This window comes from Schistocerca americana, chromosome 1 (genome assembly GCF_021461395.2).
Source record: "Schistocerca americana isolate TAMUIC-IGC-003095 chromosome 1, iqSchAmer2.1, whole genome shotgun sequence".
Lineage (NCBI taxonomy): Eukaryota > Metazoa > Arthropoda > Insecta > Orthoptera > Acrididae > Schistocerca > Schistocerca americana.
This window is the reverse complement of record NC_060119.1, coordinates 357,956,384-357,981,175: the sequence shown is the minus strand read 5'-3', so window position 1 is coordinate 357,981,175 and position 24,792 is coordinate 357,956,384. Positions and strand designations below refer to the sequence as shown.

The window sequence follows — 24,792 nt, the reverse complement described above, 5'->3', positions numbered from 1 at the left end:
AGTCATTTAATCTCCCTAGATCTAAGCACTGAATCAGAAATAAATAGCTAGTTTGCAGGTGACACTAGCATCCTTCTTACAGCAAAACTACAAGAGAACTACAATAAAGCTATAGACCACTTAAATTACTGGTTTGATGGAAATAAGCAAATAATAAACATACCCAAAACAACTTCTCCAAACTTTTATGATTTAACAAAAATTACAAATTAATTTTTTCTGTATTTTTATATTTTATGCGTCACATAGATGCTCACTAAACATGCAACATGCATGTTTGTTTAAAAATTTGGTTCCACCAGGACTGGAACTCGCGAAGGTGAGCCAAAGGTTGCGTTTCATTGGCAGGACACTTAGAAGATGCAACAAGTCCACTAAAGAGAAAGCTTACACTACACTCATTCGTCCTCTGTTAGGATATTGCTGCGCGGTGTGGGATCCTTACCAGGTGGGATTGACGGAGGACATCAAAAGGGTGCAAAAAAGGGCAGCTCGTTTTGTATTATCATGTAATAGGGGAGAGAGTGTGGCAGATATGATACGCGAGTTGGGATGGAAGTCATTAAAACAAAGACGTTTTTCATCACGGCGAGATCTATTTACGAAATTTCAGTCACCAACTTTCTCTTCCGAATGCGAAAATATTTTGTTGAGCCCAATCTACATAGGTAGGAATGATCATCAAAATAAAATAAGAGAAATCAGAGCTCGAACACAAAGGTTTAGGTGTTCGTTTTTCCCGCGCGTTGTTAGGGAGTGGAATGGTAGAGAGATAGTATGATTGTGGTTTGATGAACCCTCTTCCAAGCACTTAAATGTGAATTGCAGAGTAATCATGTAGATGTAGATGCAGATGAGCACTTTAACATATAGCCAAGCTGCTTGTCGAAATACCACCACTTTAGTTTAGCATATTAAAAATGGTCAGAAAAATTCAATGTTGATTTTCTCCAGTACTTCTGAGAATTGCAGTGAACTATTTTGGGAGAGCTATTTTTGAGGCCTGAACATCATGAGCTACAAATATAAAAATTTACAAAAATCTGATTGCCGTGCAGTCCTCTTGTTAATTCTTTCAGTGTTCTGTCAATTTTTTCTCACTTTCCTATTAAATTAATATTACAATTATAATAATTGCTTAAGTAGTTAATTTAAGGACTGTCCAGCACAAAACACAATATGCACAGATTGACTACCTTCACTTAGCTATAGAACTTCTGCCTGTGCCCGCATATCTTCGTACTTTACATTGAGACAACACTGAGGACAAAGGCTTATAGTTTATTTGAGAAGAAAAGATGAGTGTCACCATATCCTGTGCTGTCAAGGATTGTGATCCAATATCAGCATGTTGTCACATATGGAGATGATCTATTCACTGCTTTCACGCATTACCCTGATTGAACTATTTCCGGCACCGATACTGTACTCCTTAATGTTGACACGATATGCTATCATGATCTCGTGTTCTCATGTTCTCATCTCCCCTGACAGCTCTTCACTGAGTTATGAAACAATGGCATCTCTGGATACTCAGGAATGGATGATATAAACAACGTTTCTCTAGTATCTTAGTTACTTATTTTTCATACACTGTTCTACACACACCTTCAAGGCTGAACAACATCATTTTTCCTGTGTGTTGCAATTGTTACAAACATTACTGTAGATAATTTAAAAATAAAGAATACATTGACAGTTGCAAAGAATATGGCTATGGGAAGTATAAATAAAGCTTTACATTTCATAACAACACTGCACATTTCAAAGCAGGTCTGCACACAAATGTGCTTGTCTGTTTTAAGTTCACTTACATACTTTCCAACGTTCATACGACATAAAAACTTCATTTTTCATCAAATGGGCTAGTTTCTTTCACAATCATTTAGCAGATGTTATCAAACTTACCTTTATAATAGATCCGAGCTCTGATACATACGCCTTTTCTGTTTCCAACAGTTCTGTTAGGACATGGCCTTGTTTAATTTTCAAAGTCTCTTGATCATGATTTACTTCATTGTCAGGAGACAGATTTGTGTCATTAGATTCATAAGATTTTACAGGAATCTGCCATGAATCAGAGGGCATATCAATCTAAAAGAGGAAAAAATGCATAAAAATTGTATACTAAAAAGTAGAGGAACACAGTTTTATAATTTGATGTTTAGTATTACCATCACATTCATTCATTCATTCACTCATACATACATACATCATGTTCCATAAATCTCATCATGAAAGAGGGCCTTCAGTGACATGGAATAACTAAAATTACACATTGACAGCATCAGCTACATCTTTAAAGTATATTTACACTATTGTCAGAAAGTAGCACAAAGACATGTACTGTATTGTTCCAGAGAATGATTTCATTCTAGAAAATTTTCCTGGTGTTTGTATTGAAGTAAGTTTGTTTCAAATAATACAATCTGAGCACAAAATGTATCATTCTAAAAGATGAATATGAAAATAAAGAGGCAAAAGCAGTGGGAAAACTGTCTATGTACACAAAGTTATCAACCTTGCACAGAAATGCACATCCACCATAAAATTCACTAGGAGAAAGTTCACATTTTCGTACTTATATCCACTTAATTAATTCGATCTACATAAAATAAAATCTGAACAACTTGCTCAATGTAACATTAAGCTCCGAACACTTTAACTATAAATTTGCAATACCGATTAATCCCCCCCCCCCCCCCCGCTCTCTCTCTCTCTCTCTCTCTCTCTCTCTCTCTCTCTCTCTCTCTCTCTCCCTCTCCCTCTCCTCTCTCCCCCCCCCCCCCCCAAAACACACACACACACACACACACACAAGGCCACTGTCATCTCTGAGTGCTAAGGATCTAGCTGGAGTGAGCAATGAGGGTACAGAAGATGTGTGTGGTGCATATGGGGAGGAGTGGCAGTGTAAGAGTGGGGGAAGATGCTAGTGCAACCTTTGGAAGTGTACAGAGTCATGTTAGGAACTGGATATGGCTGAGAAAGGCAGAGAAGTAGAGAAGGGAAAGGACTTTATAGGTGTGTGGGCGGGATAAAGGCCATAGATAGTACTGAAGTGGAAGTAGGAAAGGGGTAAGCAGCTGGAGGACAGGGACTAGTGAAGGTCGAGGCCAGGTGCATTATGGGAACAAAAGACAAAAGATATGTTTCTGGGAGAGTTGCCAACCGAGCAAAAACAGAAAAACTGGTGCTGGTATGAGGAGTTCATATGGAACAGGTTGCGAAGCAGTCATTAAAGTGAAGCACATCATCTCGGGTGCCATGCTCAACAACTGGGTGGTCCAGCAGCTGTCTCTTGGCCAGGAAGGTAAGATGGCGGAGGGGAGGGGGGTGGCAGCAGTACACTTATATGGCAAGAGGTGAGAACATGTAATGAACACAGTAGCATTGACGAATATGATCACTTTGGCGGTGCATGTGTTACGGTTGGGGAAACAATGTTGTGTAGGCGTATTGCCCTCCAAATCTTTGAATATAGTACACTCATAGGCCAATGTTACTGTGACACTGTACACCTTCCCCATCTGTGTCTCCTAAAGGGTGCATTGAGTTGCTTATCTATATTAATGTTCCACAGAAGCACCGCAGGGCTTTGCCCATCTGACTTCTGATATGGCTTTATGATATTTAGAGGAATAGCTTTTAGCTTTTGTAGTTTATCTAAATCATGTTAGCATGTCTGCCTGTTTTGTCTGTAACTGTTATGCCCTGAATTCTCTCGTTAATGTTGATATTGGACGCTTGTCTGTAGCATCAGGATAATGGGATCCTAACTGATTTATTAGTTGGTGGGTCGAGGTAGGTGCCTTTTCATAGAGTTTTTCTGATTTTCTTTTAATATAGGTATAGAGGTCCTTAATGTGTGTGTGTGGTGTGTCGGCGATGACGCGGAGGATTCTGTTTTGGAGTCTCTGAATTTTTTGCAGATGTCCGTCTCCTGCCATGGACCAAAATTCCGATCTATATAACATACTTGGCGGTATAACTGCCCTGCACAATCTAAGTTTAATTTCTATGCTGAGTCCTCCACCTTTTAAGAGTGGGTACAGTTGAATGAAAGCAGTGTAGCCTCTACCTCTGGATCTGTTTATCTGCTTTGGGAAGGTTAAGCGTTTGTCTAGTTCAAGGCCGAGGTATGTAGCTGAGCCACTCCATTCTGTTTCCTTTTCAGCTGCAAAAATACGTCTGGTGTTTTTTTTTTTTTTTTTTTTTTTTTTTTTTTTTTTTTTTTTTTGGGGGTAGGCGGGGGCGGTCAGTTTTCTCATAAACATGACTGCTACGGAATTTTCAGGATTTATCTTTATTTTCCAAATAATGCACCATTTTACGATTTTGTACAAGTGCTCCTGCAGCTTTTTTTGTTATGAAATTGAGGTTGCTGCAACTCCTGTAAACCGTCGTGTAATCGGCATACAGCACTATCGCACCTCCTGCCGACTTTGGCACGTCGTTTGTGTATAGCGAGTATAATATGGGGACAAGAACTGACCCCTGTGGAACTCCTGCCACAGCATCCCTGATCGCGCTTACATGTTTGCTGCATCTGGCATGGTACTGCCTCCCCGCCAGAAACGAGTCAGTCATGTTGATGATATGTCCTGGAATGCCTAACTGGGATAACTTGTATATTAAGCCATCATGCCAGACTTTGTCGAATGCTTTCTCAATGTCAAGAAAGACTGCTCCTGTGCTGTGTTTCCACTCTCTCGCACTGCATGTGTGTTCCACCAGGCGCAGGGATTGATGGAGGGTGCTATGTTCATGACGGAATCCAAACTGTTCAGGGATGATTGTGTTATTGTCTCATAGGAATTTGGATAGGGTGCTGAGGATCAGGCACTCGAGTACTTTCACTAGAAAGCACAGGAGTGAGATAGGTCTATAGTTTTGTGGAAGGATAAGGTTCTTATTGGGTTTGGGTAGGGTTACGACCTGAGCAGTTTTCCAGGTTTTTGGGAAGTAGGTTAGGGAAAGGCACTGGTTGTATAGTGTGGTGAGGTAGGTGATTGCGTTGGGAGGCATGTGTTTCAGGTATAGGACACAGACCTTGTCAGGACCGGGAGATTTGTTATTCCCTAAGCGCCTGATGTAGGCGCACACAAGTCGATCGGAAACAGGAATAAATTCTGTATCTGGCCTTTCTTGCCTTAACTGAGCCACTCATCCAGTTATTATTTCTTCCTGCCTGTCACTCTCGTCATCCTTAATGACGTGAGTACAGAATTCTGACTCTAACGATGTCGCCAGTAATTCTGCCTTATCCTCGTCGTCGTATACTAGCCCATTTGGACCTCGGAGTGGCCTGTCTACCCTGCGAGTAGCCTTCTGCACTTTTGCGATTTTCCAGACTTGGTTCATGTCTTGTTCTGCATTCCTAAGTTTCTCTACCCAGCAGAGGCCTCTGTGCTGCATCAGTCTTTCCATTACCTGGGCTTCAAGCCGCCTAAGCAAGCGATAATCTGCAGGATCGTGATAGCGTTGCCAATCCCTCCTCATGCGCCGCTTTGCGACTATCAGCTCCCCGATATCAGGGGGCAGGTCCTTGGCACCAGGCTCGGTTGCTAGCCTGGTGCTTGTCTCTAGAGCACAGGTCTGGAGGACGTTTGTGAAATACTCTACTGCTGTGTGCAGCTCCCTCTCGTTCCGCATTTGCGGAATGTCCTCCAGCTGTTATCCTGCCAGGGCGGTATATTGTTCCCAGTTAGTTTGATACATTGTGTTTGTCATCCTCCGGATTGTGTCTTCAACATTGGCACATTCCAGGACAACTGGGTTGTGGTTTCAGTTCAGCTTATGATGGACTGTTGGCGCAGCCCTCCAAGGCAGGCCCCTGTACGAGAAGATATCTAGGATGTCCGGTGCATCGTTGGGGTTGTAGGGGATGTGAGTAGGCTCGTCAGGAGCAATTATTCCCACTTGGGGATTGCTCTCGATAAACCTTCTCAATCTCCAGCCTCCAGAATTTGTCGTGTTGCACCACCAGTCCACACTTTTGGAGTTCAGGTCCCCTGCTATTATGACTCTTTCTCCGATTTTGATCCGGTGTTGAAGGTCCTGCTTGCTGAAGTTGATATGTGGGGGTTTATATGCCGATACTATTTTAACTATGTGGTTACCAACTTTTAATTTGATGATGGCCACCTCGACCGTGGCCAGATTTGGCATTTCGATCGTCTGGTGACAAATCCTCAGCTTCACAAGGACAGCGACTAGTCCGCCTGCACGGTCTTGCCTTTCGAGCCTGTGCACGGAATAATTTCGTACCTTCAATCAAACGGCCGGCTTTAGATGCGACTCCTGAATGCAGGCTATATCTATGGCATGACGATCTAGGAATGATTGCAACTGTGGGATCTTTGAGGATATGCCGTCTGCATTCTATGTTAACATTTTGAACTCTCTAGTACTGCTACGGTTCATTACAGAAGAGTGTCATAGCTGCTTCAGCAATTACTAGCATTTTTGCGTATCTATCTTTCACGGCTCGGACTGCCGCTATGGTTTCTTTCACTTTTTGTAACACTGCTCTCAGGTTTATCCCCACAAACAGCTTCCCCAGTTCTCTGAATTCCCTCAGAAAACTGCCGAGATCACTGTCCGCGTTTGGCCCCGCCTGTGGCTGCTCCTGCGGTGGGACTGCAGTATTGTTTGTTGTTGTTTCAGTTGCCTGTTCCGGAACTGGTGGTGGAGGTAAAGCCTGTATTGTGGGTGGGGGAGGTGTAGATGGGACTGGGGGGGAGGGTCGTCTCCTGCACTGTCGCAGGGGGTGCCGCGGACGTAGATTGGGCGGTGGGAGCGGGCATAGCTGCCCTGTATGGTCGCATACTCGGGAAATCTCTTGCTCGCACTTCAAAGTTTGGTTGTTGATGAGCCTGAGCATTTGATGCGGCTGTTGTTGCTAGGGCAGTTTCTGCTGCCTCTGGTTTTGCACCAATCTTTGGTATACTTCGCATCTGCGATAGTTTGCTGGGTGGGGGCCTTTGCAGTTGGCACATACCAGGTTTGCCACTCTCTGTTGCTTGTATACAACTTGGTAAGATCGGGGCCTGCACACTTTACACATCTCGGCTGCAAGATGCAGTTGCTGCTCGAGTGATTAAATTTTTGACACCTATGGCACTGCCCACGTCCTTCCAGTTTATTATACCATTCTACAGTTATTCGGAATCTCAGCAGGTATCGCAGTTTGAACACCTGCTGAGCATCCTCATTGTTTTCTAAAACCGCCAAGAAATTCGGCTCTTTCTTGCGGCCGTGACTTTCTTCTGCAGTCTGGGGGGTTTTGAGAATTGGTGAACTGAGTGTACTACGAATCCCTCCTCTATTAATTCATTTTCCTCCTCAGCGTTGATGGGTAGGTGCTTTAGTACTAGTCTCAGAGCCTGTTTGGGGTCGATAGAATATGTGTGGAACTCGATTTCCTTCCTTTCAAGTTCCGATTTAACCCTCCTATAATCCTCTACATTTCCCCCCCCCCCCCCCCCCCCCCAATTTTCGCTGTCCTAGGCCCTTTATGCCCACTTGCAGCTCCTTGAGGAGTAACGGGCTTCTCTATGTAATATAGGCGATGATTGGCGGTACTCGCTCTTTTCTTTTGCGCTTAACCGTCTGCATTTTGCCTTCTCCGTGCGCGTCTTTGTTCTCTAGGGCTGAGAATGAGTTCCCGATCAGTACATTTACTATAACTTGCTCCTGCTGTTCGCTTTCCCTGTCGTTTTCCGACTCGCTCCTATCATTTTCCGACTTGCTCCTAACATTTTCCGACTTGCTCCTAACATTTTCCGACTTGCTCCTAACATTTTCCGACTCGCTCCTAACATTTTCCGACTCGCTCCTAACATTTTCCGACTCGCTCCTAACATTTTCCGACTCGCTCCTAACATTTTCCGACTCGCTCCTAACATTTTCCGACTCGCTCCTAACATTTTCCGACTCGCTCCTAACATTTTCCGACTCGCTCCTAACATTTTCCGACTCGCTCCTAACATTTTCCGACTCGCTCCTAACATTTTCCGACTCGCTCCTAACATTTTCCGACTCGCTCCTAACATTTTCCGACTCGCTCCTAACATTTTCCGACTCGCTCCTAACATTTTCCGACTCGCTCCTAACATTTTCCGACTCGCTCCTAACATTTTCCGACTCGCTCCTAACATTTTCCGACTCGCTCCTAACATTTTCCGACTCGCTCCTAACATTTTCCGACTCGCTCCTAACATTTTCCGACTCGCTCCTAACATTTTCCGACTCGCTCCTAACATTTTCCGACTCGCTCCTAACATTTTCCGACTCGCTCCTAACATTTTCCGACTCGCTCCTAACATTTTCCGACTCGCTCCTAACATTTTCCGACTCGCTCCTATCATTTTTCGACTTTTTCCTATCCAAGTCTATGTAGAGTCTACCTGTACCCGAACTGTTAGAACTATCAGAACTATCAGAACTGTCAGAGCTCTCCTCCTCATGCACCGTTTGCAGAGAACCCGCAGCGGTCTAATTGTGAGGATTCCCTCGAACAACTTTTTGAAGCCATATTAGCCGTCAGTCTAGCAGTCAGTCAGTTTGTGGTGCCGCCTTGAGACACTGGATGGTGTTTAGTTCTCACCTCCACAACTAAGTGGCAGGTATCTGCACCAGAGCCAGATTTGTGGTCTTCAGACAGAATTAGACATGGCCTATTTTGAATCAAATAGATTTAAGGGGGAAATAGATAATGGGAACTGGGAAGAAGTAAAACATAATAATCAAACGGCTTCAAGACTTTGTAACTAAAAGTCTGAGAAGCTGACCTTGCATAGGGTATTGGACAGGCCATATGTACAGACAGTGAACATTCCATCAGATACGGTGGACAGCTGCGAATACAGAATAAGCAGTCCCAGACCAAGGGAAAATGAAACCAAATCCACTTTGGGTCTGTCTTGTAGTAAGCAGCAAAGTGATCAGCATCTGTTCACCAGTGGTGTGACTGAAATTTACACTCTGGAACTAACCCTTCCAGTCTTAACACTCCGAATTCACTCAGTGAGCCTACTCATCCCCACCTGATTCCAGGTACAATCATCATGGAGCATTTTGATAATCACAATATTACTCCAGGTGCTCAATCCACGGCCAGTGTTACTGGCGCAACTGGTCTTTCGGATTCTGGGGCGGCCAGCTTAAATTGCAATGTGATTCAACAGAGGAATTCAGAGTCCTCTGGCCAACTTAAAACCAAAACAAATACATTTTTGCGACACTTAACATACAAACACTTTTGCAACCAAGTAAACTTCATAAATTGGGAAATACATTAAAAGAACAAAAGATTCAAATTTTGGCACTACAAGAAACACGAACGACGGACAATTACATCATGGATTTTGACAATTATCATCTTTTTAAAAGTAAAACTGATAAAAAAATACTTAATAATACACCACATGTGGTAGCTGCCTTTGCAGTCTCCAAAAATATTTTAAATTCCATAACAGAGATAAAACCCTTAATAATAGACTAATGACAATTTCTCTTAAATGCGCAAATGAAGCATACACTTTACTTAATGCCCATATGTCAGTCCATAAGTATAACCACAAAAAACTTGTAGAAGTTAATGAAGCTTGGGAAATGTTACAAAGCATCATCTCGAAAATTCCTTCAAACAATTTCAAATCGATCATGTAGCAATTTCATACCCAAACTACAAAGAAATTTTAAATGTTCAAGTTAGGAAAGAGGCTCGTATTGATTCTAATTATTATTTAACGTGAATAAAAGTAAAACTTCAACCTCAAAAACTCTTAAAAAAAGTTATCCAAAATTTGACACTGCTAACTCTAACAAGTGAACTTGACAAAAAACAATTGGTATAGCCTATAAGAAAAGTTCATCAAAACAACACAAAATTTAATTCTGCTTTGAAAGAAACAAAAACACCCTTCATGGAACATGGATTGTGAAACAGCAATTAAGTCTAGGTATGAGGCATTCAAAAATTGGAATAGTAACAAAACTTGAAATACGTACAAAACCTTTCTAACTGTAATAAAGACACATCTAAAATAATCCAACTGATTAAAAGAAACTACAAAAATGCTCAACTTTTAGAAATTGAAAACACTTCCAAAAGAACAACATGAGAAACTATTATAAAACACTCAAAACAAAACTAACCAGTTACAAACCTCAAAGCCTTGGCTTCAAAAATGAAAATGGCAGTTAGGCTCTTAACAACTAGAAAAATTGTAAGGTACTTACTAATTGTTTTGAAAAACTATTAAACTGTCCAGAACCAGCAAATAAATTGCAATCACAGCAAACTAATAACACTAACCCTGACTCTAAAGAAACTGTCAAAATCGAAATAACTAAACAAATTAAGAGACTTAAAAACAAGAAAGCATCTGGAGAAGGTATAATTGCAAAACTACTAAAATCAGCTGGCCCTAACACTATAAAAGGGATCACTCAACTAATAGGACATATCTGACAAACTAAGAAAATATCTAAGGACTGAAGAACTGCCCTAATACATCCATTACATAAAAAGGGGATAGAACCAAGGTTACTAATTACCAAGGAGTCTCTCTTCTCCCTGTCGCATACAAAATTGTATCACTATGTTTACTTGATTGAGCTCAAGAAGAGTTAGAACCTAAAATTGGTGAAGACCATGCAGGCTTCAGACCAAACAGATCCTGTCCAGAACAAATTCTTAATTTAAAATTAACCCTTAGGCACCAAAGGAATTCTAGTAAAAATATTGTATGTACATTTGTGGATTCAAAAAGGCCTACAACTCAGTTGATCGTGAATCTCTTTTCCAAGTTTTAAAGGAACAAGGACTAGATAATAAAACTCAGATTAAGGAAACATAAACCGACACTAGCTCCAAAGTTAAAATCATGGGAAAAATTTCTGAACCATTAAAGAATGGTGTGAGACGGGGAGACAGCCTCTTCCCATTACATTTTAACTGTGTTTTGGAAAAGGTAATAACAGAATGGCAAGAGCAAAAGTTGAGTCAAAAAAAATAAATCAGTCAGTTACATAGAAGTAATATTAGAGTAGATTGCCTCACCTTTGTAGATGATCTGGCAATTTTAACTAGGTATATTAACACAGAACAAAAACAAATTGAAATTGAAATTCTTACGGAAGTTGGGGAAAAGTAGGACTACAAATATCATTTTAAAAAATGGAATATATGACATGTAACAAACAAGCAACAAAGTTTTTGAACACAAAATATGGAAAAATAAAAAGGGTTCCTCAGTTTAAATACTTGGGATAAATTGTACAAGAAAACGGTCTGGAAAAAGCTGAAAACAAAGTTTGTTGTCAAAAAATGGCAACTGCATTCAGATTAACACAGAATATTTATAATAAAAAATTTATTTATAATAAAAAACTCTAATTTCAGTCATCTTCAGCATTACAGCACTGTAATCAAGCTTTAATGTCTTTATGGAGCAGAAAGTTTAATTTTAAATAGAAAGAGGGATATTGCAGAAATTCAAAAGAAAGAAGGATTGTAAGGAAAATATTAGGCCCCAAAATTACTGATGAGAAACTTATAGGCTGAGAAGTAATAAGGAAATAGAAGAACACACAAACATACATGATGACATTAAAAAAATTTAAAAAAAATTTACGGGCACATTAAAAGAATAGCACCCACAAGGTTGACAAAACAAATAATAGAATTCTATGAAAACAAAAGTAAGGCCAAAACTGAATCAATTAAATGGATTGCTGCGATTAAGGAGGCTCTTAAAATAGATTCAGGCAGATGTTACAGACAGAAAAACACTCAGACAAAAGATATTTGATTGGAAAGTTGGTCACAGGGAAATTAGAGAATGGACTGGAAATGTGGTCTGATGAAAGACACTTCATTCTGAAAGGATGAAACAAATTTGGACACAAAGAAAGACCAACCATCAAAAGTGACATTGATTGATTGTACATCATGTGGTCCTATTGGGCCCATACCTGAATAATAATAATAATCAAAAGGAGCAAACTCCAGAAATCAGATTTCAAATTCTGATTAGCAATTACCTTCAATAGGAGAAGAGCCTTAACCAGTTTTTGAGCAAAGTAGAGTGTAGTAGACTGGTTGGAATAACTTTCTGGCTAGGTCATATGAGGAACATTTTCTCAGTGGTTACTTTACTGGTCACTTTCAAAATGTGGTAGGTTAACCCTAGTAATTGGATAGGTAAACCTTTTTAACGGCTTTTTAATAAAATATCAGTCACAGAAATCTCAAAACAATTTTTTAAAATTATGTGTATGATACACAGCAATTTTTATTTTTTAAAAAATTAAATTTCTTTGACAAAAACATACTTTGAAATTGTGTTACACAATGTACAAAGTCTATTGCAAATTTCATCTTTTTATCTGCAATGGTTGAGCAGAAAATGTTCCTTATGCAATGGGAAAGACAGTAGAGAGGGGTGTGTGGGTGGGTGGGGGGGAGAGGGATGGGGGGGGGGGGGGGAGGGAGAGAGAGAGAGGGAGAGAGGGAGAGGGAGAGGGGGGGAGAGGGAGAGGGGGGGAGAGAGAGAGAGAGAGAGAGAGAGAGAGAGAGAGAGAGAGAGAGAGAGAGAGGGGGGGGGGGGGGGGGGGGGGGAATCAAAATGTTGTCTTTGGGCATCTCTTCTAAATGAGGCTGCTGCTGAACACACTGCCATACATAAAATCCTTCACTTCAGTGAGACTGCTTCACAGCCTGTGCCATATGGATCCTCCTCACCAACACCAGCTTTTCTGAATTGCACAGGTGGGAACTTTCCCTGCAATATATTCTATGTTCCTGTAACCCTCCTAGCCTCAACCTTCGTTAGGCGCTGTCCTCGCCCATTCGACCCCTTCCCAGCTCCCATTACAGCACTACACTGCCGTCATTCCAGCACGACACCCAGTCTTTCCTTTTTATTTTTCTTCTCTTTCTTTACAATCTTACTGACCAACTAGGATCACGTTAACAACTTCAGTTCCTCTTCTTCCTTTGTTGTTGTTTCCTATTTTTTTAATATTCCCTCATTTTCTCCCCATGAAGTCTCTTCCTTTCTTCTGTCAATGTTGTTCCCAATTTTTTATTTCTTCTGCTTTGAAAGTGTTCCAAATTTAGTATTTTATTTTTAAAACCGTTTCTTTTTGCTATTTCTGATTCTTTGATGTTGTTTCTTCCTAGATATTTCCTTACTTCTGTAATCCATGCTATTGTCAACTTCTTCTTCCAGATCTATTTCCATCCATTTGGCATTTATTCATCTTATTTTTTTATTTATTTCTCTCTATTTCTCTCCTTTTCCACTCCTTCCCCCCCCCCTCCCCCCTGCCCACCACTCAACATGCAGCACTTCACTGTCCACAATCTCCCCCCCCCCCCCCATACTATCCCTCCCTTTCCCCACCCCATCCTCCTCCTTTCCCTCACCCAGTCGCCCAGTCGCCACTCCCACCATGCACTGGTGCTGCTGCTCGCAGTGTGGTTTCAGTTGCCTGACACTACAGTCCTGTGTGTGTATGTGTGTGTGTGTGTGTGTGTGTACGTGTGCGCATGCACATGTATGTGGGTGTCTATTGTTGACAAAGGCCATTGGCCAAAAGCTTTAAGTGTGAAAATCTTTTTGTTGTGCCTATCTGCGACTCAGCATCTGCACTATATGGTTCAAATGGCTCTGAGCACTATGAGACTTAACTTCTAAGGTCATTAGTCCCCTAGAACTTTGAACTACTTAACCTAACTAACCTAATGGCATCTCACACATCCATGCCCGAGGCAGGATTCGAACCTGCGACCGTAGCGGTCCCGCGGTTCCAGACTGTAGCGCCTAGAACCGCTTGGCCACCCAGGCTGGCCTGCACTATATGGTGAGTAGCAACTTTCCTTCTCATAATATTGTTGTTGAGCTGTCAGGCAAGAAGGAGTAGCCAGTAGCTTGTAGATGTATCAATGTTGGTTTCTTGAAAGATTCTGAGAAGAAAACTGAACAGGATCAATATTTGTCTGTTTCTATCAGATTTCAGAAGTGAATTGTCCAACATGTGTGCAGCAAGACAGCAGGACTCAGATTTAAAACATTTTTATTGACGGTGCTCACCTGAAACAATTAATGTGTAACCAACTGATGATGGGCTATCTGAACGTGATGCACAATTAATAAAAATAAACAATGCAGCCCCTTACAGCTCTGAGGATAGTTCATACAAAGCAGTGAGGCTTAGTAATCAGAACAGGGTACAATCTTTTAAGAATAGATTCAAATAGTTGGTATGAAATCACAAACATATGGAAAGAGGTGCTAAGGTGAAATTAAATATATGTTATAGTAAATTTGCATCAATATATTAAATTAGCTTTACTAAAAAGTTATCTAGAAAGTCTACTAAGAAACAACTAATCCATGGATAACTAAAGGGATTAAAATGTCATGTAAGAAGGAAACAGAAATTTATTTAGAGGCCTGAATAAGTCAAAATCTGATGTTACTTACACTATACAAAATGATACTGTAATATCTTAAGGAAAGTCATTAAATATACATTTCCTGACATAAATTAATAATGCAGATATCAAAATTAAAACTGTATGTGAAACAGGAGATAGGACAGCCAATCAGGGAACAAGAAGCCATAGCAAACTAAACGATAATGTTGTGACTGATAATTAACAAATTGCAACTATTTTTCACAATCACTTTCTAAATGCAGCAGCAAAAATAGGATTAAATTGTTCAGTTGAAGAACTGAGAGTATATGTTAAAAATGTCATTCCACAAAACTTCATGCAACTAGAAGTAGCATCAACATTCTCCACTGAAACTACTAGGATTACAGAAGTTCTAAAAAAACAAAAGCTCATATGGTATTGATGGAATTTCAAACATAACTCTAAAGTGGTGTTTTAACTTAATAAAAAATGCACAGCTGACTTAAGGAAATTTCCACGCAAATTAAAATGTGACACTGTTACACCCCTTTACAAAAAAGGCGACAAGAAAGACTTAAATAATTATTGTTCAATTTCCTACACATTTTTCAGGCAGAAAAGGTTCTGTTTTAGCAATGTCTGTGCTCTTATTTTCTTACACCTTTGCAGATCATTTTGTACATCATTCTTTGCTACATGAAAGTAAACGAATGACTACATGAACAGCAAATGTTACCCACAAATTATCTTCAAACTTAAGTCTGCAATAATTTCAATAACAATAATTTATATCAATTATCATAAAGAAAACAATCAGACCAAGAACCTTGGCTTATGTTTAAACAAAACAATAAAACTAAAAACTAACTGCTGATCTGCCCAGTAAGTATTATTTTCCGTTCACTTTTAGGAACTCAATAACAGATAAAGTAAATGCAGTTATTTCAAAGATAATTTGCATTACATAGTACATGGTTAGGTAAGTTATTGTTCAAACCTTTGGCATGGTATTGGCTTTCCTAAACACTTTTGATCCCTTGTTAACATTGTGATGGTCACGAGACAAGTTTGGAGCACCTCCTGGAGGTTGTAATGGTACACCAGGCTCTGGTATCACTGTCTGGACAGGTCTAGGTGGCTTCTGAATCATACGCTTCAGACTGTCCAGTCTTTTATCACACATCATTGTAACGTCATCTATTCGATGTAACACCTTCAAAAGAAGAATCACATAATGCTTATAAAAATTTATGTTACAAAACAGAGTAAGCAGAGCATTTGTGTGTGTGTGTGTGTGTGTGTGTGTGTGTGTGTGTGTGTGTGTGTTCCAGGAATTGGCATCATTTCATCCAAACATGGTACATGTATAGTTTACCAGCAAGAGACAATTACCATGGGGTCTATACACCACTGACAGCCCTATTTAACAGAAAGGGGATTGTAAACAGACATGAAAGTATAGAACTGGAACTGCTTGGAATAATTTCAACCAAACTTGGTACTTATATGACTGACTATCTCAAAAAATTCACTGTCAGGGCAAGGCAACCCTACCACTATTAAGGTCAGGGTGAGATGAGCTGGAGGTGTGAATGGGGGTTACTTAAAAATAATGGAAAATTAACTATAATAGTTCATCTGAACCGCATCACTAGTTATAAGGTAGGATGAATTGTTCAGTCAGTCAGCTGACAATCACTATGATGTTATTTTGCATACTGATTAACTCTCAATCAGTTGTCAGTCATTGTGAATTCAGCTTCAACATGGAATCTTTTGTATGGACTTGATCTAGGGTGTAGTATAAATTTCCAAGTAACAAAATATTCTTATCATATTAATATTATGATGTAATCTATTTCAATCAAATGTGTAATGTGTATGTGGATATGGATTCTAACATAAAGTAAATCTGTAAGTAACAGAAGTGGCATAGACGTAATAGTGCATAAAGCTAAATACAACCTGTCAATAAATTATGTGCATGTTGATAATGGAAAACAAAACTGATTGTGGCTTTTAGCCCTCTCACAAATGTTGTTATGCTGTAGGTTCTCAAGTATGAGATATGCAAACTGTGTTTGCACTATATAGTGTTAAAATTTTGGTAACAAAGTTAATGAAAAGGAAGAAAAATATACGAATTTTTAGAATAAATATTAGACCTATAATTTGTTTCTTGTAATAATTAAATGTGCACATTCTATAGATGGGTGTGAAAACACCTAAATTAGAAAAGACTAATAAAATAAATCTGATAATCTAACTAGTGACATTATTACTCCAAAACAAATTAATTTAGTCGTAAAGGACTGGGATAGGTAAACTGAAAATTCATAGGAATAGGGCAGTTTTGTGAATGAGCATTTTTCCAGTAGTGCAGAGAAATTAACAACAAAAATATCCGGATGCAGATGCAGCTTCTGTAAGAAATTGTGCAGCAAATTCAAATCTATTGTTATCACCACTCAATAGGACATTGTATGGGGGGGGGGACAAGGAAGTCACGAGACATATGTTGTTGTTGTTATCTTCAGTCCTGAGACTGGTTTGATACAGCTCTCCATGCTACTCTATCCTGTGCAAGCTTCTTCATCTCCCAGTACCTACTGCAACCCACGTCCTTCTGAATCTGTTTAGTGTATTCATCTCTTGGTCTCCCTCTACAGTTTTTACCCTCCACGCTGCCCTCCAATACTAAATTGGTGATCCCTTGATGCCTCAGAACATGTCCTGCCAACCGATCCCTTCTTCTAGTCAAGTTGTGCCACAAACTTCTCTTCTCCCCAATTCTATTCAATACCTCCTCATTAGTTATGTGATCTACCCATCTAGTCTTCAGCATTATTCTGTAGCACCACATTTCGAAAGCTTCTATTCTCTTCTTGTCCAAACTATTTGTCGTCCATGTTTCACTTCCATATATGGCTATGCTCCATACAAATACTTTCAGAAACGACTTTATAAGACTTAAATCTATACTTGATGTTAACAAATTTCTCTTCTTCAGAAAAGCTTTCCTTGCCATTGCCAGTCTACATTTTATACCCTCTCTACTTCGACCATCATCAGTTATTTTGCTCCCTAAATAGCAAAACTCCTTTACTACTTTAAGTGTCTCATTTCCTAATCTAATTCCCTCAGCATCACCCGACTTAATTCGACTACATTCCATTATCCTCGTTTTGCTTTTGTTGATGTTCATCTTATATCCTCCTTTCAAGACACTGTCCATTCCATTCAACTGCTCTTCCAAGTCCTTTGCTGCCTCTGACAGAATCACAATGTCATCGACAAACCTCAAAGTTTCTATTTCTTCTCCATGGGTTTTAATACCTACTGCGAATTTTTCTTTTGTTTCCTTCACTGCTTGCTCAATATACAGATTGAATAACATCGGGGAGAGGCTACAATCCTCTCTCATTCCCTTCCCAACCATTGCTTCCCTTTCGTGTCCCTCGACTCTTATAACTGCCATCTGGTTTCTGTACAAATTGTAAATAGCCTTTCGCTCCCTGTATTTTACCCCTGGCACCTTCAGAATTTGAAAGAGATTATTCCAGTCAACATTGTCAAAAGCTTTCTCTAAGTCTACAAATGCTAGAAATGTATGTTTGCCTTTCCTTAATCTAGCTTCTAAGATAAGTCGTAGGGTCAGTATTGCCTCACGTGTTCCAATATTTCTACGGAATCCAAACTGATCTTCCCCAAGGTCAGCTTCTACCAGTTTTTCCATTCGTCTGTAAAGAATTAGTGTTAGTATTTTACATCCATGACTTATTAATCTGATTGTTCAGTAATTTTCACATCTGCCAGCACCTGCTTTCTTTGGGATTGGAATTATTATATTCTTCTTGAGTCTGAGGGTATTTCGCCTGTCTCATACATCTTGCTCACCAGGTGGTTGAGTTTTGTCAGGACTGGCTCTCCCAAGGCTGTCAGTAGTTCTAATGGAATGTTGTCTACTCCCAGGGCCTTGTTTTGACTCAGGTCTTTCAGTGCTCTGTCAAACTCTTCACGCAGTTTTGTATCTCCCATTTCAACTTCATCTACATCCTCTTCCATTTCCATAATATTGTCCTCAAGTACATCGCCCTTGTATAGACCCTCTATATACTCCTTCCACCTTTCTGCTTTCCCTTCTTTGCTTAGAACTGGGTTTCCATCTGAGCTATTGATATTGATACAAGTGGTTCTCTTTTCTCCAAAGGTCTCTTTAATCTTCCTGTAGGCAGTATCTATCTTACCCCTAGTGAGATAATCCTCTACATCCCTATATTTGTCCTCTAGCCATCCCTGATTAGCCATTTTTCACTTCCTGTCGATCTCATTTTTGAGGTGTTTGTATTCCTTTTTGCCTACTGCATTTACTGCATTTTTATATTTTCTCCTTTCATCAATTAAATTCAATATTTCTTCTGATACCCAAGGATTTCTACTAGCCCTCGTCTTTTTACCTACTAGATCCTCTGCTGCCTTCACCATTTCATCTCTCAAAGCTACCCATTCTTCTCCTACTGTATTTCTTTCCCCCATTCCTGTCAATTGTTCCCTTATGCTCTCCCTGAAACTCTGTACAACCTCTGGTTTAGTCAGTTTATCCAGGTCCCATCTCCTGAAATTCCCACCTCTTTGCAGTTTCTTCAGTTTTAATCTACAGTTCATAACCAATAGATTGTGGTCAGAGTCCAAATCTGTCACCAGACATAAGCAAAACTGCAATTTTGTGTACCGAAAGAATGCATTGACAGGAACCAGGTTAATAGCAGATATAAGAAAGAAATTCTATTTTCTGTTGCCAACAAAACACACACACACACACACAGACACACACACACACACACACACGCTCGACCACAGTCTCTGGCAGCTAAAGTCAGACTGCAAGCAGCAGCGCATGATGAGAGAGAGACAACCAGGTGGCGGTCAGGAGGAGGCTGGGGCAGGGAGGGGGAGGGATAGCAAGCTAGGGGTGGGGGATGGTAAAGTGATGCAAGTGGGAGTGTGCAGGGATGAGGTGAATAGAGGGTGGGGAAGCTAGGTGCACTCTGGAGGTTAGGCGGTGTTATAACCAGGAATACGACGACAAATATGTCACCATTCTACAGTTTATTGAGACACACTGATACAAAAAATTATGTTACAAAGAGCCAAGTTGTTGTTGAACACTTTGTGGAAAATTATATACATTGAAGGCAGAGTCACAAGTCTGTTGATATACTAAGCCTAGTGGAGTTTGAAGTCCCAGTTCCAGAATATCATTCGGATTCTAAGTCTAGAGCGGAGCCAAATCAACATCAAGCAGCAGGTCCACTGCAGCCCAGCTCTCCTGAGTTGTACATTAGAACATAGCACAATGAGAACTGACTTGTAGATGTCAGTGGCAGTGTTAAATAAGGCTCTGTAGTTAACGGAGCTGGTGGCTGGTGTCATTGAATATTCTGGCTGCCAGTCTTTGAGTGTTATCTGTGGCCAGATGCTGTGGTTTGGATCGCATGTACGCAGAAATGTCAGCCTGTGATGCTAGCAGCAGGCCACCCACAGAGAATTGGGGCCAACAATGTGTTTCATGGCCGTACATAATAGCGTGGCATTACTCGGTGCGGAGATTAATAGTGGCGGATGCCATAGACAGAAGGGGGGCAGGGAGGGGGGGGAGGGAGGGGGGGGAGGGGGGGGGGAGGGGGGCGGGGGGTAGTGGAAAAGGAGAGAAATAAAAAGAGCATTGGTGGGATAGAGGGCTGTGTAGTGCTGTAATTGTAACAGGGAAGGAGCTAGATCGGTAAGGACAATGACTAACACAGGCTGAGGCCAGGAGGTTACAGGAACAAAGGATATATTGCAGGGAGAGTTCCCACCTGCACAAATCAGAAAACCTGCTGTTCGTGGGAAGGATCACATGGCACAAGCTGTCTAGCAGTCATTGAAATGACGAAAGTTGCGTTGAACAGTGTGCTCAGCAACAGGATGGTCCACTTGTTTCTTGACCAAAGTTTGTCGGTGGCCATTCATGTGGGCAGACATGTCCACATAGAATGCAGCACAGTGGTTGCAGTTTAACTTGTAGATCACATGACTGGTGTCACAAGTAGCCCTTTCTTTGATGGAACATGCAATGTTTACGACCAGACTGGAGTAGGTGGTGGTGGTGGTGGTGGTGGTGGTGGTGGTGGCGGCGGCAGACTGTATGGGACAGATCTTGCATCTAGGTCTATTACAGGGATATGAGCCATGAGGCAAGGGGTTGGGAGCAGGGGTAGTGTACGGAATAGACGAAGATATTGTGTAAGTTCAGTGGGTGGTGGAATACCACAGTGGGATGAGTGGGAAGGATAGAGGGTAGGATATTTCCCATTTGAGCATGATGAGAGGTAGTCAAAAACCTAGAGGAGAAAGTAATTCAGTGGCTCCAGTCCTGGGCAGTACTGAGTCACGAGATGAATGCCCCTCTGTGACCAGATGGTGGGGCTTTGGGATGTGGTGTGTGACTGGAAAAATAAGTCACAGGAAATCAGCTATTGTACATGGTTGGAAGGATAATTATAGTCTGTAAAGGCCACAGTAAGAGCCTCAGTATAATTTGAGAGGGACCGCTCATCACCACAGATGCACCAGCCAAGGGTGGCTAGCCTGAATTGAAGGGACGTTTTGGTATGGAATGGGTGGCAGCTGTAGAAGTGGAGGTATTGCTGGTGGTTGGTAGGTTTGATATGGGCAGAGGTAATGATTTAGCCATCTTTGAGATGGAGGTCAACATCTAGGAAGGTGGTTTGTTGGGCAGAATTGGACCAGTGAAGCAAATGGAGGAGAAGGTGTTGAGGTTCTGGAGGAATGTGGATAGGGTGTCCTCTCGCTTGATCCAGATCGCAAAGATGTCATCAGTGAGTCTGAACCAGGTGTGGGGTTTAGTATTCTGGGTATTCAGGAAGGATTGCTCTAGATGACCCAAGATTAGGTTGGCCTAGGATGGTGCCATGACGGTGCCAATAGACATACCCCGTATTTGCTTGTAGGTAAAACCTTCAAAGAAGAAGTAATTGTGGGTGAGGATATAGTTGGTCATGGCGACTAGGAAGGAGGATGTTGGTTTGCAATCCATTGGGCGTTAGGAAAGGTAGTGTTCAACAGCAGTAAGGCCATGGGCATTAGGGATGCTTGTGTAAAGGGAGGAGGCATCAATAGTGATGAGCAGGGTGGTAAAGGAACAAGAACTGTGGAGAGTCAGTGGAGGAAATGGTTGGTATCTTTTATATAGGAGGGAAGGTTCTGGGTAATAGGCTGAAGATGTTGATCTATGAGAGCAGAGATGTCTCAGTGGGAGCCCAGCAACTGGCCACAATGGGCCATCCTGGGTGGTTGGATTTATAGACTTTAGGGAGCCTGTGTAAGGTAGGCATGTGGGGAGTGGTAGGGGTGAGGAGAGATATGGACAGTTCTGGGATGGGCTTAAGGATTTGACGAGAGACTGGAGATCCAGCTGGTTTTCTGGAATGGGGTCACTGGCAGGGTTTGTTTGTGGACGAATCTGACAGCTGGCTCAGTACTTCTGCCAGGTAATCCTTGCAGTTCAAAACAATAGTGGTGGAGACTTTGTCAGCAGGTAAGATTATAAGGTCAGGATCAGGTTTTAAGTGATGGATTGCAGTTTTTTCTGCAGATGTAAGGTTAGTTTGCATGTTGAGGGATTTGGGGAATGATGGTGAGGCAATGTTCGACATTAAGAAATTCTGGAAAGTTAACAGTATGTGATTTGGGGGATATGGAAGACAAACAGAGCCGTCCTGCATGTTTACAATTGGTCAGAATGCAATAACCTAAAATTGTGGGAGAAGTAAAGGTAACTACTCACTATATAGCAAAGGCATTGTGTAGTTGATAAGCAAATAAACAAGAAGGAAAAATATCTAAGCTTTCAGACAAGTTTTTCTTCAGGTCTAACATAATACATGTACACACTCTCGTATAACACACATCCAACGAAGTTTAGCAACATTTATGATCTCATTTGTGCTCCTAGTGACTATTCAGTGCCTCAAGTATATTTTGAGTTGTCCCTTTATTTCTTCTATTACTTATGTTTCATGAATAAACATTTATTACACCACAGTGATTAAAATTTGATAATAAAGGAAACGAACTGCAATGATTTGAGCTCAAAGAAGGAAAACAAATTTGTCAAATTATACTCAGATGATAAGTTCCTTGACTGTGTAACAAAACAAATTTTTAAGGATGAATCCTGTTAATTGTATTCAAGTGAACATACTAAGAAAGACAAGACAGAGCACAGGGGGTGGGGACAGAGAAAGGTCATCAACATGTTACGTCCTTAGTGCCATGTCATCAGTTTCAAGCACCATAGTTGCATATGCTTCTATGTCCTTTCAGTCCTTTAGGATCATTACTGGGGATCAAACACACAAAATACAAACACAATTTTGAAACTACAGAATATGTTCTTAATTGTTTATGTAGCTGTAGCTGATGTGGAAAATTTACAAAGATGAGAAAATAAAAAGTCAGAGAGAGAAAGGATCGATTCAACTATTGTTATTCTCAGAATTCAACTACAGTAAGTCCAAAAATTTATAAGGATCCCACACACCTGTGTGACAAGTGCCTTTGTTTCTGGTGTTATTGAATCCTGAAAAAGTGTCCGAAACTCTTTCGGACTGCTAAGCTTGAACTCTTCTGCACTTGCAATATATTGCTGAATTTCTGATAAGCACTGTTCAGCCACTTCTGGAGATGAAGACCACTTTTCAATGTGCTGTGATGCCAGAAGGTCTATTCCCTTTGCACACCACCGATTAGCCTAGAACATAAAAGTAAATAAAAATAACTAAATTCAATTGTATATACTATGTCACCAATATTTTTCAACTTAACGATTTGTTTTATGTAATTACAGCAATAAATTAGATTTACTTTATGGAAATGTTATTGCTGTAACTGCCCACAACACCAGAACTTGCTTTTTTTCTGCGACAATATGTCTTAAAACAAGTGCTGCAGCACAGAGCCCCATTAAGCCAGTCAGAGGAGTGTAGTAAATAATTCTTTCGGCATTGGCCAAGTGTTCTTAGCTGGAGCAGAGGGCAGATGGAGAAAGAATTACAATGTTATTATTTATTATCAAAATTTACAGTAACCCAGGAAAGGCGGCGTAGTGATACAACAGTAGACCTAAATTTTAGAGGATTCGGTTTCAAGTACTATTGTACACTTCTGACATGAGTTTTGTAAAATCACAATCGGATAAGTGCCAAGATGAAGTTTTACGTAAAGTCTGCCATATCAATCACCCAATCTTTCTTTTAGACAAAACTGGCTGCACTGGCGCGCACACACACACACACACACACACACACACACACACACACACACACACACACACACACACACACACAGTGACACTATGGGCCTACGTAACAGGTGGATACGATTCAAAGACAGACGTCACTAGTGAATAGGAAACAGAGTATCTGACCACTGCTACAACAGCGGTTTAAGGGTAGCATCTTTGACTAGTAATCAAAACGTCCTGGGTCCCAGGTTTGATTTAAGCCACTTCTTAAATTTTGAATAAAAATTATCGGCATGGCAGGCAAAGACTGCTGACTTATGAAGTCACCCTCACTCTGCCAACAGCCACATCAAAGAGGGTGGCGAGCAGACAGAGGTTCAGGGCACCCTTTTATCCTTGGTGTGTGGAAACAGTTCCTAAAAGATGGAAGAATCAGCAATTATCAATGGCATGAGGATGCGGAAGGCAATAGAAACCACTGCATTTAAGACACGTAATGTGTATTCACAGGAAATGGGCCCTGTAACTGAAGATAGTGTCATGACGATTTCTCCAACGGCAAAAGATTCCACATTAGTCCCCCATTTGAATCTCTGGTAGGGGACTGCCAAGGGAGAGGTGACCATGAGAACAAAAAATTAAACAAGCAACAAAAGGGCAAAATTCTATGAGTTGAAGTGTGCAATGTCAAAAGTGTGTGTGTAGTAGGGAAGTTATACAATCTGAAAAGGAAAATGCAAAGGCTCAATCTAGATAGGGAGGTATGTCAGAGATTGAACTACTTTGAACAATTCATTGAGAGAGTTATTCTCTTAAGCATTAACAGCAAATCAACATGAACAACAATAATTTAGGTACATAAACCTTTGTTACAAGCATAAGATGAAGAGATAGAGACAGTATGTGAGGATATTGAAGGTTTCACTCACTCAGTGTTTAAAGGTAAATGAAAATCCAACATCATGGGTGATCAGAATGTTATAATATGGGAAGCAATAGAAGACTTGAAAATATGGGTCTAGTATATGAGCCTGGTATACGGTCCTTG

The 24,792-nt window shown here is 40.7% G+C and overlaps 1 protein-coding gene across 1 annotated transcript in view; it reads right to left on the bottom strand.

The window, feature by feature from the left end:
- Positions 1-24,792, bottom strand: part of LOC124622658 (guanine nucleotide exchange factor DBS-like) — a 199,165-nt gene that overhangs the window by 84,799 nt on the left and 89,574 nt on the right. Inside the window, exons 11-13 of the mRNA XM_047148453.1 lie at positions 23,043-23,252; positions 15,435-15,650; positions 1,909-2,094 (exon numbers count right to left, since the gene is read on the bottom strand). Coding sequence (XP_047004409.1) covers positions 1,909-2,094; positions 15,435-15,650; positions 23,043-23,252 — 612 coding nt within the window. The remainder of the gene's footprint in view (positions 1-1,908; positions 2,095-15,434; positions 15,651-23,042; positions 23,253-24,792) is intronic.